Genomic DNA, 15,429 nt, shown 5'->3' on the forward strand with positions numbered 1-15,429 from the left:
TGGATGGATGCTGTTTAGTTCAGTCTGAACAGGGGGGGGGTGGATGGATGCTGTTTAGTTCAGTCTGAAGGGAGGGGGGGTGGAGACACCTGTCCACAACCTCAAACAGTCACACTCCAAACTCCACTATGGCCAAGACCAAAGAGCTGTCAAAGGACACCAGAAACAAAATTGTAGACCTGCACCAGGCTGGGAAGACTGAATCTGCAATAGGTAAGCAGCTTGGTTTGAAGAAATCAACTGTGGGAGCAATTATTAGGAAATGGAAGACATACAAGACCACTGATAATCTCCCTCGATCTGGGGCTCCACGCAAGATCTCACCCCGTGGGGTCAAAATGATCACAAGAACGGTGAGCAAAAATCCCAGAACCACACGGGGGGACCTAGTGAATGACCTGCAGAGAGCTGGGACCAAAGTAACAAAGCCTACCATCAGTAACACACTACGCCGCTAGGGACTCAAATCCTGCAGTGCCAGACGTGTCCCCCTGCTTAAGCCAGTACATGTCCAGGCCCGTCTGAAGTTTGCTAGAGTGCATTTGGATGATCCAGAAGAGGATTGGGAGAATGTCATATGGTCAGATGAAACCAAAATAGAACTTTTTGGTAAAAACTCAACTCGTCGTGTTTGGAGGACAAAGAATGCTGAGTTGCATCCAAAGAACACCATACCTACTGTGAAGCATGGGGGGGGGAACATCATGCTTTGGGGCTGTTTTTCTGCAAAGGGACCAGGACGACTGATCCGTGTAAAGGAAAGAATGAATGGGGCCATGTATCGTGAGATTTTGAGTGAAAACCTCCTTCCATCAGCAAGGGCATTGAAGATGAAACGTGGCTGGGTCTTTCAGCATGACAATGATCCCAAACACACCGCCCGGGCAACGAAGGAGTGGCTTCGTAAGAAGCATTTCAAGGTCCTGGAGTGGCCTGGCCAGTCTCCAGATCTCAACCCCATAGAAAATCTTTGGAGGGAGTTGAAAGTCCGTGTTGCCCAGCGACAGCCCCAAAACATCACTGCTCTAGAGGAGATCTGCATGGAGGAATGGGCCAAAATACCAGCAACAGTGTGTGAAAACCTTGTGAAGACTTACAGAAAACGTTTGACCTGTGTCATTGCCAACAAAGGGTATATAACAAAGTATTGAGAAACTTTTGTTATTGACCAAATACTTATTTTCCACCATAATTTGCAAATAAATTCATAAAAAATCCTACAATGTGATTTTCTGGAGAAAAAAAATCTCATTTTGTCTGTCATAGTTGACGTGTGTCACGCCCTGGCTCTGGGGACGCTGTTATGTTGAGCCAGGGTGTGTAGATCAATGTGTTTTGTTTCTATGGGTGCTATTTCTATGTTGGCCAGAGTGGCTCCCAATCAGAGGCAACGAGTGTCAGGTGTTGCTGGCTGTCTCTGATTGGGAGCCATATTTATACAGTCTGTTTTTCATTGGTGTTTGTGGGATTTTGTTTCCAGTCGGTTTGTGTTAGACCGTGAACTGTCACGATATCGTTTTGTTGTTTTGGTCATTTGACGCTAAATAAAGAGTATGTTTGCCTGCAACGCTGCGCCTTGGTCCTCATCTCTGTTAGACGATCGCGACAACGTGTACCTATGATAAATTACAGGCCTCTCTCATCTTTTTAAGTGGGAGAACTTGCACAATTGGTGGCTGACTAAATACTTTTTTCCCCACTGTATGTACGTGTAGCATGTATAGTGTGTGTGTTAGTGTGTAGTGTGTAGTGTGTGCGTGTGTGCGTATGTGTGTATAGTGTGTAGTGTGTAGTGTGTGTGTGTGTGTGTGTGTGTGTGTAGAGTGTGTGTGTGTGTATATGTGTAGTGTGTATAGAGTGTGTGTGTGTGTATGTGTGTAGTGTGTGTAGAGTGTGAGTGTAGGGTATGTGTGTAGTGTGTGTAGAGTGTGTGTGTGTGTGTATGTGTGTAGTGTGTGTAGAGTGTGTGTGTGTGTGTGTGTAGTGTGTGTAGAGTGTGTAGAGTGTGTGTAGAGTGTGTATGTGTGTAGTGTGTGTAGAGTGTGAGTGTAGGGTATGTGTGTAGTGTGTATAGAGTGTGTGTGTGTGTGTATGTGTGTAGTGTGTGTAGAGTGTGTGTAGAGTGTGTGTGTGTGTGTATGTGTGTAGTGTGTGTAGAGTGTGTGTGTGTGTATGTGTGTAGTGTGTGTAGAGTGTGTGTGTAGGGTATGTGTGTAGTGTGTATAGAGTGTGAGTGTAGGGTATGTGTGTAGTGTGTATAGAGTGTGTGTGTGTGTGTGTATGTGTGTAGTGTGTGTAGAGTGTGTGTGTGTGTATGTGTGTAGTGTGTGTAGAGTGTGTATGTGTGTAGTGTGTGTAGAGTGTGTGTGTGTAGTGTGTGTAGTGTGTGTAGTGTGTAAGTGTAGGGTATGCTTACATGCGTGCGTCTGTGTGCCTGCGGCAGAACGTTGTGTGTTCTCTTGGCAGAACAGAACCAGTTTGACTGACTGCTCTGTACCTATGTGTGTGCAAGCATTGGCAGAACTCATTAACTAGCCTGTTTGTGTGTGTTTTCTCTGTCTCTCAGGGGTTAGGGGAGGCTTCAGCGACAGGGACAGCCATGGACGGAGACTGTCTGAGCTGCATCAAATACCTCATGTTCGTCTTCAACTTCCTCATCTTCGTAAGTATTCTCCTGACGCACTTTTCTCCTGTGGTACACATACTGAACAGTACTCTTCCCATTTAAGGTTATTGGCAATCAAATTGAGACTTTACTATTGTGCAGGCAGATCTAGTTGCAGGCCTTTGGTCTCAGGTTTGAGACACATTTGTCATCATTTCCATTCTCAGACAAACAGATCCTCCCGCGAGGCAACAACATTGACTCTCTAAACCAAAATAAATAGCTTCTATAGCTATAACATTTGACAGATTTTTTTATGTGACATTCATCGAAGAAACCCAGTTCTTTCCCAGCAGGAAGGGATGGTGTGACGAGTGTATGTATGAAGCTCCTATCTCTAGCCCCTCCCCTCCTCCTCAATAGCCCCCTTTACTTAAAGAGAGTCACCCACTGGGAAAGCAGATAGAGGTTTAGTGATAGAGGGGGAGGAGGGAATAGTGATGAAGAGGGGGAGGAGGGAAGGGGGGTTCACTCTGAGAGGTAGAGGCAAGGCTGAAGCCCCCCCACTGACCTACCTTATAGGCCTTAACCCACCCCCTGCTGAGGCATAAAGACAAGAAGACAGACAGGCTTTTACCTCTCCTTCTCCCCTCCTTCCTCCTTCTTAGCTCTCTCTCTCTCTCCCTTTCATCCTCAATAGTTCACTATTTCATGGTTTTATTTTGGCCAGGGTAGTGTTTACACACTATGTTAATGTTTGAACAATATGTAGCCTATCACAAACTTCCGCACCTAAATGCAACCATCATCTGTTTCGGTAAAAAAGCTGAGGGATGGAGCTGGAGAAATGTTAACCACTCTCAAATTCATAGACAGAGCTATGGATGCGAGGACTGACCATCCATGATACAAAATGTATAGTTTTAACCAGGTTTTGAGGCTATACAGTGTTTGTTTACATTTACTTTGTTTACAAACATTGGCGTGTTAACAAGCTTGTATTTTGGGTTCTGATGGGGTGTACGACAGTTGAACTCAGCTCATGAGGCATTTATAAGTTATATTCTTCAAGAATCAATGGGTACATATTATTAATTTATAAGTCAAAAAAATGGATGTAGCAACTGCTGATTGCCCCTTTAAAGGTACAGATGAACAGTTGTGGGTAAAGATAGAATCTGCTAGTCATCCCTTTATTTATCTTTACTCTTGCAGTACCCGTATCTCTCCCTCTCCCCCATCCCTCTCTCCCTCCCTCTTTGGTGAGGTTTTCATAAGCCTGTGTTAGGTTTCCCACCTCACCTGAACACGTTCTCTTTCTTCCATTCATTGTAATGAATGATGTGCATATAAACCAAACTAATGGTCCTTGCTATCTGGTATCCTTGGGACATCCCAACTCTGACGTCACCCCATTGAAGTTGACATTAAAAAAGGTTAAGGTAAGGGATAGGGTTAGGTAAGGGTTATGGTTAGGGTTAGGGGTTAAGGTTAGGTTTAGGGGTTAAGGTAAGGGATAGGGTTAGGTAAGGGTTATGGTTAGAGTAGGGGTTAAGGTTAGGGTTAGGGGTTAAGGTTAGGGTTAGGGGTTAAGGTTAGGGTTAGGGGTTAAGGTTAGGGTTAGGTAAGGGTTAAGGTTAGGATTAGGGGTTAAGGTTAGGGTTAGGTAAGGGTTAAGGTTAGGGTTAGGGGTTAGGGTTACGGGTTAAGGTTAGTGTTAGGGGTTAGGGTTAGGTAAGGGTTAATGTTAGGGGTTAAGGTTAGGGTTAGGGGTTAAGGTTAGGGTTAGGGGTTAAGGTTAGGGTTAGGGGTTAAGGTTAGGGTTAGGTAAGGGTTAAGGTTAGGGTTAGGGGTTAGGGTTACGGGTTAAGGTTAGTGTTAGGGGTTAGGGTTAGGTAAGGGTTAATGTTAGGGGTTAAGGTTAGGGTTAGGGGTTAAGGTTAGGGTTAGGGGTTAAGGTTAGGGGTTAAGGTTAGGGTTAGGGGTTAATGTTAAGGTTATGGGTTAAGGTTAGGGTTAGGGGTTAAGGTTAAGGTTAGGGGTTAAGGTTAGGGTTAGGGTCAGGTGCTGCAAAGAAGGACCTAGAAAAACTGCAGCTGGCCGAGAACAGAGCGGCACGTTTTGCTCTTCACTGTAATCAGAGGGCTGATATCAAGACTATCCCAAGGAGACCGGATAGCACTAACCCTAAACTAAACCCACTCTCTTTCTCTTTCTCTCTCTATTTCTCCCCCCTCTTTCTCTCTTTCTCCCTCTCTTTCTTTATCCCTCTCTCTCTCTTTCTCCCTCTCTCGCTCTCTTTCTCCCTCCCTCTCTCTCTCCCCTAGCTGGGAGGCTCCTTCCTCCTGGGTGTAGGGGTGTGGGTGCTGGTGGACCCTACAGGCTTCAGGGAGATCGTAGCAGCCAACCCTCTGCTCTTCACTGGGGTCTACATTGTCCTGGCCATGGGGGCATTGCTCTTCCTCCTGGGATTCCTGGGCTGCTGCGGAGCCATCCGGGAGAACAAGTGTCTGCTTCTCTTTGTAAGTCGACTGGTGATGGTTGGGAGGGTGGCTGTTTGTGTGTGTCGGGGGGATATATGTGTGCGTGTGTGTGTGTTTATGTTTGTCTGTTCATTCTATACAGTATATATAGTGTATCTTTGGTCTGTATTTTTCGATTTGTCGTTGTGGCCTGAGATGGAAAAGAAAGAAGCCATAGTAAAACAGAGATAATATTATGTCCTGCCATCCTGTAGCCTTCTGGGCAGCTGGCCTCATGCATAGCTAATGTTGAGTGGGCTCTGTGGGCTCTGTGGGCTCTGTGGGCTCTGTGGGCTATGCCAGATTATGATATTTAGTGACACACTCACTTTTCCTTTACTCTCTCTCTGTTACTCTCTCTCTCTTTGTTCCTCTCTCTCTGTTCCTCTCTCTGTTACTCTTTCTCTGTTCCTCTCTCTCTCTGTTCCTCTCTCTCTGTTCCTCTCTCTCTGTTACTCTCTCTCTGTTACTCTTTCTCTGTTACTCTCTCTCTGTTACTCTCTCTCTCTCTGTTACTCTCTTTCTCTGTTACTCTTTCTCTGTTACTCTCTCTCTCTGTTACTCTCTCTCTCTGTTACTCTCTCTCTCTGTTACTCTCTCTCTGTTACTCTCTTTCTCTGTTACTCTCTCTCTGTTACTCTCTCTCTCTCTGTTACTCTCTCTCTCTGTTACTCTCTCTCTGTTACTCTCTCTGTTACTCTCTCTGTTCCTCTCTCTCTCTGTTACTCTTTCTCTGTTACTCTCTCTCTCTGTTACTCTCTCTCTCTGTTACTCTCTCTCTCTGTTACTCTCTTTCTCTGTTACTCTCTCTCTGTTACTCTCTCTCTGTTACTCTCTCTCTCTGTTACTCTCTCTCTGTTACTCTCTTTCTCTGTTACTCTTTCTCTGTTACTCTTTCTCTGTTACTCTCTCTCTGTTACTCTCTCTCTCTCTGTTACTCTCTCTCTCTGTTACTCTCTCTCTCTGTTACTCTCTCTCTGTTACTCTCTCTCTCTGTTACTCTCTTTCTCTGTTACTCTCTCTCTCTCTGTTACTCTCTCTCTCTGTTACTCTCTCTCTGTTACTCTCTCTCTCTGTTACTCTCTTTCTCTGTTACTCTCTCTCTGTTACTCTCTCTCTGTTACTCTCTCTCTGTTACTCTCTCTCTGTTACTCTCTCTATGTTACTCTCTCTCTGTTACTCTCTCTCTCTGTTACTCTCTTTCTCTGTTACTCTCTCTCTCTCTGTTACTCTCTCTCTCTGTTACTCTCTCTCTCTCTCTGTTACTCTCTCTCTCTGTTACTCTCTTTCTCTGTTACTCTCTTTCTCTGTTACTCTCTCTCTGTTACTCTCTCTCTGTTACTCTCTCTCTGTTACTCTCTCTGTTACTCTCTCTGTTACTCTCTCTCTGTTACTCTCTTTCTCTGTTACTCTTTCTCTGTTACTCTCTCTCTGTTACTCTCTTTCTCTGTTACTCTCTCTCTCTCTGTTACTCTCTCTCTGTTACTCTCTCTCTGTTACTCTCTCTCTCTGTTACTCTCTTTCTCTGTTACTCTCTCTCTGTTACTCTCTCTCTGTTACTCTCTCTCTGTTACTCTCTCTGTTACTCTCTCTCTGTTACTCTCTCTCTGTTACTCTCTCTCTGTTACTCTCTCTATGTTACTCTCTCTCTCTGTTACTCTCTTTCTCTGTTACTCTCTCTCTCTCTGTTACTCTCTCTCTGTTACTCTCTCTCTCTGTTACTCTCTTTCTCTGTTACTCTCTCTCTGTTACTCTCTCTCTGTTACTCTTTCTCTGTTACTCTCTCTCTGTTACTCTCTCTCTCTCTGTTACTCTCTCTCTGTTACTCTCTCTCTGTTACTCTCTCTCTGTTACTCTCTCTCTCTGTTACTCTCTCTGTTACTCTCTCTGTTACTCTCTCTCTGTTACTCTCTTTCTCTGTTACTCTTTCTCTTTTACTCTCTCTCTGTTACTCTCTTTCTCTGTTACTCTCTCTCTGTTACTCTCTCTCTGTTACTCTCTCTCTGTTACTCTCTCTCTCTGTTACTCTCTTTATCTGTTACTCTCTCTCTGTTACTCTCTCTCTCTCTGTTACTCTCTTTCTCTGTTACTCTCTCTCTCTCTGTTCCTCTTTCTCTGTTACTCTCTCTCTGTTACTCTCTCTCTGTTACTCTCTCTCTGTTACTCTTTCTCTGTTACTCTCTCTCTGTTACTTTCTCTTTCTGTTACTCTCTCTCTGTTACTCTCTCTCTGTTACTCTCTCTCTGTTACTCTCTTTCTCTGTTACTCTCTCTCTCTCTGTTACTCTCTCTCTGTTACTCTCTCTCTGTTACTCTCTTTCTCTGTTACTCTCTCTCTCTCTGTTACTCTCTCTCTGTTACTCTCCCTCTGTTACTTTCTCTCTGTTACTCTCTCTCTCTCTGTTACTCTCTCTCTGTTACTCTCTCTCTGTTACTCTCTCTCTGTTACTCTCTCTCTGTTACTTTATCTCTGTTACTTACTCTCTCTGTTACTTACTCTCTCTCTGTTATTCTCTCTCTGTTACTCTCCTCTTTGTCCCCTCCCCCTCTATCTCTCTCCTCTTTGTCCCCTCCCCCTCTCTCTCTCTCTCTCCTCTTTGTCCCCTCCCTCTCTCTCTCCTATTTGTCCCCCTCTCTCTCTCTCTCCTCTTTGTCCCCTCCCCCCTCTCTCTCTCTCTCCTCGTTGTCCCCCTCTCTCTCTCTCACTCTCCTCTTTGTCCCCTCCCCCTCTCTCTCTCTCCTCTTTGTCCCCTCCCCCTCTTGCTCTCTCTCTCCTCTTTGTCCCCTCCCCCTCTCTCTCTCTCTCCTCTTTGTCCCCTCCCCCTCTCTCTCTCTCTCCTATTTGTCCCCCCCTCTCTCTCTCTCCTCTTTGTCCCCTCCCTCTCTCTCTCTCTTTCTCTCTCCTCTTTGTCCCCCTCTCTCTCTCTCTCCTCTTTGTCCCCCCCTCCCTCCCCCTCTCGCTCTCTCTCTCTCCTCTTTGTCCCCTCCCCCCCTCCCTCTCTCTCTCTCTCTCACTCTCTCTCTCTCTCCTCTTTGTCCCCTCCCTCTCTCTCTCTCTTTCTCTCTCCTATTTGTCCCCCCCATCTCTCTCTCCTCTTTGTCCCCTCCCCCCCTCACTCTCTCTCTCCTCTTTGTCCCCCTCTCTCTCTCTCTCCTCTTTGTCCCCCTCTCTCTCTCTCTCTCTCCTCTTTGTCACTCCCCCTCTCTCTCTCTCTCTCTCTCTCTCTTTGTCCCCCCCTCTCTCTCTCTCCTCTTTGTCCCCTCCCCCTCTCTCTCTCTCTCTCTCTCTCTCTCTCTCTCTCTCTCTCCTCTTTGTCCCCCTCTCTCTCTCTCTCTCCTCTTTGTCCCCCTCTCTCTCTCTCTCCTCTTTGTCCCCTCCCCCCCTCTCTCTCTATCCTCTTTGTCCCCTCCCCCCCCTCTCTCTCTCTCTCTCTCTCTCTCTCTCTCTCTCTCTCTCTCCTCTTTGTCACCCCCCCTCTCTCTCTCTCTCTCTCTCTCTCTCTTTGTCCCCCCCTCTCTCTCTCTCCTCTTTGTCCCCTCCCCCTCTCTCTCTCTCTCTCTCTCTCTCTCTCTCTCTCTCTCCTCTTTGTCCCCCTCTCTCTCTCTCTCTCCTCTTTGTCCCCCTCTCTCTCTCTCTCCTCTTTGTCCCCTCCCCCCCCTCTCTCTCTATCCTCTTTGTCCCCCCCCCCCTCTCTCTCTCTCTCCTCTTTGTTCCCCCCTCTCTCTCTATCCTCTTTGTCCCCCCCCCCCCCCCCCCCCCCCCCTCTCTCTCTCTCGCTTTCTCCACTTTGTCCCTGCAGTTCTTCATGCTCATCCTGGTCATCTTCCTGGCAGAGTTGGCTGCAGCCATCCTGGCCTTCATATTCCGGGAGCATGTGAGTAGCTAGATCCTCTGACCATCCACTGGGATGTAAAAACACTGTTCCTGTTATCATGATGATACAGTACTATAGAACCTACAAACACTGTTCCTGTCATCATTCTGTTGTATTTTTTACTTTGTTTTGTTTTACCCCATATGTAACTCTGTGTTGTTGTTTTTATCGCACTGCTTTGCTTTATCTTGGCCAGGTCGCAGTTGTAAATGAGAACTTGTTCTCAACTGGCTTACCTGGTTAAATAAAGGTTAAATTTATCCAGAGCGACTTACAAATTGGTGCATTCACCTTATGATAGCCAGTGGGACAACCACTTTACAAATTATTTATTTATAAGGGGGGGTAGAAGGATTACTTTATCCTATCCCAGGTATTCCTTAAAGAGGTGGGGTTTCAAGTGTCTCCGGAAGGTGGTGAGTGACTCCGCTGTCCTCGCGTCGTGAGGGAGCTTGTTCCACCATTGGGGTTCCAGAGCAGCGAACAGTTTTGACTGGGCTGAGTGGGAACTGTGCTTCCGCAGAGGTAGGGGGGCCAGCAGGCCAGAGGTGGATGAACATAATGCCCTCGTTTTGGTGTAGGGTCAAATTAATTTTGGGACTGTTCAGAGCCTGAAGGTACTGAGGTGCCGTTCCCCTCACAGCTCCGTAGGCAAGCACCATGGTCTTGTAGCAGATGCGAGTTTCAACTGGAAGCCAGTTGAGTGTGCGGAGGAGCATGGTGACGTGAGAGAACTTGGGAAGGTTGAACACCAGACGGGCTGCGGCGTTCTGGATGAGTTGTAGGGGTTTAATGGCACAGGCAGGGAGCCCAGCCAACAGCGAGTTGCAGTAATCCAGACAGGAGATGACAAGTGCCTGGATTAGGACCTGTGCCGCTTCCTGTTTAAGGCAGGGTCGTACTCTGCGAATGTTGTAGAGCATGAACCTACAGGATCGGGTCACCACCTTGATGTTAGCGGAGAACGACAGGGTGTTGTCCAGGGTCACGCCAAGGCCCTTTGCACTCTGGGAGGAGGATACAACGGAGTTGTCAACCGTGATGGCGAGATATGTTATCATGTTATCATGATGATACAGTACTATATAACCTCTGACCATACAGAACTAATATTAACATCCTCCATGTTCCTACCTAGTTGACCAGAGAGTACTTCACTAATTAGCTGAACTAATATTAACATCCTCCATGTTCCTACCTAGTTGACCAGAGAGTACTTCACCAAGGAGCTGAAGAGACACTACCAGGGCTACAACAACACTGATGTCTTCACTGGAACCTGGAACGCCGTCATGAACAGTGTAAGGCTAATATACTGTGAGGTTAAAATCCATTTCAATCTACTCAATTCAAGTATATTCCATATCAGTTCACTTCTAGATGTGACTGACTTCAAATGGAATTGAACCCAACCGTGAGACTTGCTGCTGGTAGACATGTACAAAATACAATCATCTACTTAGCAGACACTTTCAACCAAAGTGACTTACATGGCTCTGCATCCATTTTCAGTATCTGTATGTGATTCCCAGCGGGAATTGAACCCATCAACCTCTGTGTCCCCCCCAGTTTGACTGCTGTGGAGTGAACAGCCCGGAGGACTTTGAGGAGAGCCTGTTCCGGCTGATCAACCGTAACGAGATGGTCCCTGCAGCCTGCTGCAGGAGGGGTAGCCACACAGGAGACTCAGCATACGTCAGCCAGGAGGAGTGTCTGATGGGGAAAATGCTCTTCCGAAACAACAAGGTGGGTAGTGGTAGTGGTCTGTGTGTGTGTGTGTGTGTGGTGTGTGGTGTGTGGTGTGTGGTCTGTGTGTGTGTGTGTGTGTGTGTGTGTGTGTGTGTGGTCTGTGTGTGTGTGTGTGTGTGTGTGTGTGTGGTGTGTGTGGTGTGTGGTGTGTGGTGTGTGGTGTGTGGTATGTGTGTGTGTGTGTGGTGTGTGTGTGTGTGTGTGTGTGTGTGTGTGTGTGTGGTGTGTGTGTGTGTGTGTGTGTGTGTGTGTGTGTGTGTGTGGTCTTCAGTACAACTCCCACAGCTCCACTCCTTGTGAGAAAAAGCTTTTTCCTTTACGTCCTGACTAATGTTGAAGCTCCTGAACACAACACCAACAGCTGAGGACATTGGTGACTGAGTGTCCTGTCTCTCTCTGTGTGTGTGTGTGTGTGTGTGTGTGTGTGTGTGTGTGTGTGTGTGTGTGTGTGTGTGTGTGTGTGTGTGTGTGTGACATTGGTGACTGAGTGTCCTGTCTCTCTCTCTCTGTGTGTGTGTGTGTGTGTGTGTGTGTGTGTGTGTGTGTGTGTGTGTGTGTGTGTGTGTGTGTGTGTGACATTGGTGACTGAGTGTCCTGTCTCTCTCTCTGTGTGTGTGTGGTGTGGTGACTGAGTGTCCTGTCTCTCTCTCTGTGTGTGTGTGTGTGTGTGTGTGTGTGTGTGTGTGTGTGTGTGTGTGTGACATTGGTGACTGAGTGTCCTGTCTCTCTCTCTGTGTGTGTGTGTGTGTGTGTGTGTGTGTGTGTGTGTGTGTGTGTGTGTGTGTGTGTGTGTGTGTGTGTGTGTGTGTGACATTGGTGACTGAGTGTCCTGTCTCTCTCTCTGTGTGTGTGTGGTGTGGTGACTGAGTGTCCTGTCTCTCTCTCTGTGTGTGTGTGTGTGTGTGTGTGTGTGTGTGTGTGTGTGTGTGTGTGTGTGTGACATTGGTGACTGAGTGTCCTGTCTCTCTCTCTGTGTGTGTGTGTGTGTGTGTGTGTGTGTGTGTGTGTGTGTGTGTGTGTGTGTGTGACATTGGTGACTGAGTGTCCTGTCTCTCTCTCTGTGTGTGTGTGGTGTGGTGACTGAGTGTCCTGTCTCTCTCTCTGTGTGTGTGTGTGTGTGTGTGTGTGTGTGTGTGTGTGACATTGGTGACTGAGTGTCCTGTCTCTCTCTGTGTGTGTGTGTGTGTGTGTGTGTGTGTGTGTGACATTGGTGACTGAGTGTCCTGTCTCTCTCTCTGTGTGTGTGTGTGTGTGTGTGTGTGTGTGTGTGTGTGTGTGTGTGTGTGGTGTGTGTGTGTGTGTGTGTGTGTGTGTGTGTGTGTGTGTGTGTGTGTGACATTGGTGACTGAGTGTCCTGTCTCTCTCTCTGTGTGTGTGTGTGTGTGTGTGTGTGTGTGTGTGTGTGTGTGTGTGTGTGTGTGTGTGTGGTGTGTGTGTGTGTGTGTGTGTGTGTGTGTGTGACATTGGTGACTGAGTGTCCTGTCTCTCTCTCTCTCTGTGTGTCGGCAGGGTTGTTACTCAGCGGTGGTGGACTACTTTGAGCTATATATCTATGTGGCTGGAGCACTGGCCATCGTGGTGCTCACCATTGAGGTAGGATTCAATATTTTGTTTCTTATAATGAACATTTTGTGAGTAGCACCCGAATCAACCAGATTTTTCCTTATCAGTGTATGTGATTAGTAATGTAGGCTGTTTCGTAACTTATCTCCCCCACACATAGCACACAGTACACAGTACACAGCAACTGACGCTGATACTGGGGAACGCATCGTTTGAAACAAGCGCTAGTCACTTCATTAACCTTTTTACAGTACTATAGCCCCACCTGGTGGAGAGTATTGGTATTGCCGGACTGTTACTCAACACACAGTACATTACATAGGACAACATACCATGAAGGCACCTCTGGGGTATAATGACTATAGATATGGCAATCTTTTCCATTGATTAGGTCAAGCCAGAACTAAGTCGTCTAATCATGTTTAAACACTTGTCTTGTTTCTGTGCCCTGACTGCATGTCCGGCCTCTCCTGTGTCTTCCCTACAGCTGTTTGCCATGGTCTTTGCCATGTGTCTGTTCAGAGGGATTCAGTAGGATGAATGACTGCTGCACCGCACGGACGGCAAGACTTTGTGGAGCTAGAAAAGGGAATTGCAGGCGATGAAAATAAACATTAAACATTTAAGAAATGTATATCTGCTAAACAAATTGGTTGGAAAACAAACAAAAGAACAACACTAGAAAAACAACAACAACAACTCGTACTTCTCAGCTGGACTTTTGAGGTACAGGGTGAGAAAAAAAAAAAAAAAAAGGATAGAGAGAAAAAAAATAAGACAAGAACAACAAGAAAACGTAAAGTGATTTGTGTGTAAAGTGAAACAGCTGTTTGGAGGACCTGGTGTATAGTAGTGGAGAAGAGGACCTGGTGTATAGTAGTGGAGAAGAGGACCTGGTGGTATAGTAGTGGAGAAGAGGACCTGGTGTATAGTAGTGGAGAAGAGGACCTGGTGTATAGTAGTGGAGAAGAGGACCTGGTGGTATAGTAGTGGAGAAGAGGACCTGGTGTATAGTAGTGGAGAAGAGGACCTGGTGTATAGTAGTGGAGAAGAGGACCTGGTGGTATAGTAGTGGAGAAGAGGACCTGGTGTATAGTAGTGGAGAAGAGGACCTGGTGTATAGTAGTGGAGAAGAGGACCTGGTGGTATAGTAGTGGAGAAGAGGACCTGGTGGTATAGTAGTGGAGAAGAGGACCTGGTGGTATAGTAGTGGAGAAGAGAACCTGGTGTATAGTAGTGGAGAAGAGGACCTGGTGGTATAGTAGTGGAGAAGAGGACCTGGTGTATAGTAGTGGAGAAGAGGACCTGGTGGTATAGTAGTGGAGAAGAGGACCTGGTGTATAGTAGTGGAGAAGAGGACCTGGTGTATAGTAGTGGAGAAGAGGACCTGGTGGTATAGTAGTGGAGAAGAGGACCTGGTGTATAGTAGTGGAGAAGAGGACCTGGTGTATAGTAGTGGAGAAGAGGACCTGGTGGTATAGTAGTGGAGAAGAGGACCTGGTGTATAGTAGTGGAGAAGAGGACCTGGTGGTATAGTAGTGGAGAAGAGGACCTGGTGTATAGTAGTGGAGAAGAGGACCTGGTGTATAGGAGTGGAGAAGAGGACCTGGTATATAGTAGTGGAGAAGAGGACCTGGTGGTATAGTAGTGGAGAAGAGGACCTGGTGTATAGTAGTGGAGAAGAGGACCTGGTGGTATAGTAGTGGAGAAGAGGACCTGGTGGTATAGTAGTGGAGAAGAGGACCTGGTGTATAGTAGTGGAGAAGAGGACCTGGTGGTATAGTAGTGGAGGAGAGGACCTGGTGTATAGTAGTGGAGAAGAGGACCTGGTGTATAGTAGTGGAGAAGAGGACCCGGTTGAAAGTGGGCGTGGTGAAGGAGAAGACCTGGTTGAAAGTGGGCGTGGTGAAGGAGAGGACCCGGTTGAAAGTGGGCGTGGTGAAGGAGAGGACCCGGTTGAAAGTAGGCGTGGTGAAGGAGAGGACCCGGTTGAAAGTAGGCATGGTGAAGGAGAGGACCCGGTTGAAAGTGGGCGTGGTGAAGGAGAGGACCCGGTTGAAAGTAGGCGTGGTGAAGGAGAGGACCCGGTTGAAAGTAGGCGTGGTGAAGGAGAGGTCCCAGTTGAAGCCTGCCCTGCAGCAGAAGTAGCCTGAGTCCCCGATCTGTTTGTGCTGTCTTGCTAGCTAACTGGGACTCAGGCTAGAGCAGAAGGCACTGCACTGACTTTTGGATGAAGAATATTTATACTGAGTAAAAAGATGGCTTAACTGTAATATAGAAATATGTGTTTTATGGACACTTTGGCTGTTTCTGTACCTCTCCCTCCTCCCTCCTCTCTACCCCTCCGCCATTCCATCTATTTCTATCACACTACCCTCCTCTCTACCCCCTCAACACACTATTGTTAGGGCCACATCTCTTTAATGTTGTACAAAGCCCTGTCTATAGTGTGTGTGTGTGTGTGTGTGTGTGTGTGTGTGTGTGTGTGTGTGTGTGTGTGTGTGTGTGTGTGTGTGTGTGTGTGTGTGTGTGTCCATAGAAATTGATTATATTTCTTGGTGTGTGTCCTGGTGTATGAATGAGTGCATGTGGCCCCTTTTTGACTATCCCTGAGCTTGAAAGCCGACTTCTGATATTTTTGTTTTATTTTGTATTGTGATGTTCATTGCAATAGTGGTTACATGTGGTTTAGGTGAAAATAAATGTATGTGTATCCATTTGTATTCGATTCTTGAAAAAATGATGACATTAAAATGGCATAATAAAATGTTGTCCATGTGGTGAATTCCTTTCTGATGCATTTAACAGGTATGCAGTAGAGCAGGATAGATGACCTAGTCCCTAGTGCGCCGTATGTCCCCAGGCTCGCTGCTCATTGGGCGGAAGAGTCTGATGACCTCCATTATTTTGGATTTTTAACAAATCGCTTTTGTCGTGTCGGTCACCATCCATTTTTTTAGTAGCAAGAAGAAGTGAACAGGTCGCAAGACGAACCAAACTTGGAGGTTGTAGACAAAAGTAGAACGGTTCTGGTGTCGCCTCCTGACTGATCCATTTAGACCTACCCGTGGAGCCCGAGCTGCCGATGTTCCCGCCAAAAAACTGAACAAGGGCAG

General features: G+C 46.8%; 2 protein-coding genes across 4 annotated transcripts; one reads left to right on the forward strand and one right to left on the reverse strand.

The window, feature by feature from the left end:
• Positions 1-2,569: 2,569 nt before the first annotated feature.
• On the forward strand, positions 2,570-12,888 carry LOC311121708 (tetraspanin-18B-like). Its single transcript, XM_084196164.1, has 7 exons — positions 2,570-2,662; positions 4,933-5,127; positions 8,927-9,001; positions 10,204-10,302; positions 10,571-10,747; positions 12,260-12,343; positions 12,801-12,888. Exons 1-7 carry the CDS (start codon positions 2,600-2,602, stop codon positions 12,846-12,848), a joined length of 741 nt encoding a protein of 246 aa, XP_084052290.1. The 5' UTR covers positions 2,570-2,599; the 3' UTR covers positions 12,849-12,888.
• LOC311121707 (uncharacterized protein) lies at positions 12,849-15,048 on the reverse strand. Of its 3 annotated transcripts, none has more exons than XM_084196161.1 (2): positions 13,947-15,048; positions 12,849-13,892 (listed from the first exon to the last, which is right to left on the reverse strand). In XM_084196161.1, the coding sequence occupies exons 1-2, from the start codon at positions 14,314-14,316 to the stop codon at positions 12,928-12,930; spliced, it is 1,335 nt and encodes a 444-aa protein (XP_084052287.1). In that variant the 5' UTR covers positions 14,317-15,048; the 3' UTR covers positions 12,849-12,927. The 3 variants fall into 3 exon arrangements, with proteins under 3 accessions (XP_084052287.1, XP_084052288.1, XP_084052289.1); XM_084196162.1 differs by having other exon boundaries at positions 12,849-13,452; positions 13,537-15,048; XM_084196163.1 differs by having other exon boundaries at positions 12,855-13,261; positions 13,317-15,048.
• Between the last annotated feature and the right edge of the window lie 381 nt (positions 15,049-15,429).

This window comes from Coregonus lavaretus, assembly GCF_964263955.1.
Source record: "Coregonus lavaretus genome assembly, contig: HAP1_SCAFFOLD_2077, whole genome shotgun sequence".
Classification (NCBI taxonomy): Eukaryota; Metazoa; Chordata; class Actinopteri; order Salmoniformes; family Salmonidae; genus Coregonus; species Coregonus lavaretus.

Excerpts from the sequence above, each read along its gene's own strand:
- LOC311121708 (XM_084196164.1), top strand. The coding sequence starts at position 2,600 with ATGGACGGAGACTGTCTGAGCTGCATCAAATACCTCATGTTCGTCTTC. Across the intron at positions 10,303-10,570 it reads GGAACGCCGTCATGAACAGT|TTTGACTGCTGTGGAGTGAA; the intron begins GTAAGGCTAATA and ends TGTCCCCCCCAG. Across the intron at positions 10,748-12,259 it reads TGCTCTTCCGAAACAACAAG|GGTTGTTACTCAGCGGTGGT; the intron begins GTGGGTAGTGGT and ends GTGTGTCGGCAG.
- LOC311121707 (XM_084196161.1), bottom strand. The coding sequence starts at position 14,316 with ATGCCTACTTTCAACCGGGTCCTCTCCTTCACCACGCCTACTTTCAAC. Across the intron at positions 13,893-13,946 it reads CTCCACTACTATACCACCAG|GTCCTCTTCTCCACTACTAT; the intron begins GTCCTCTTCTCC and ends CCTATACACCAG.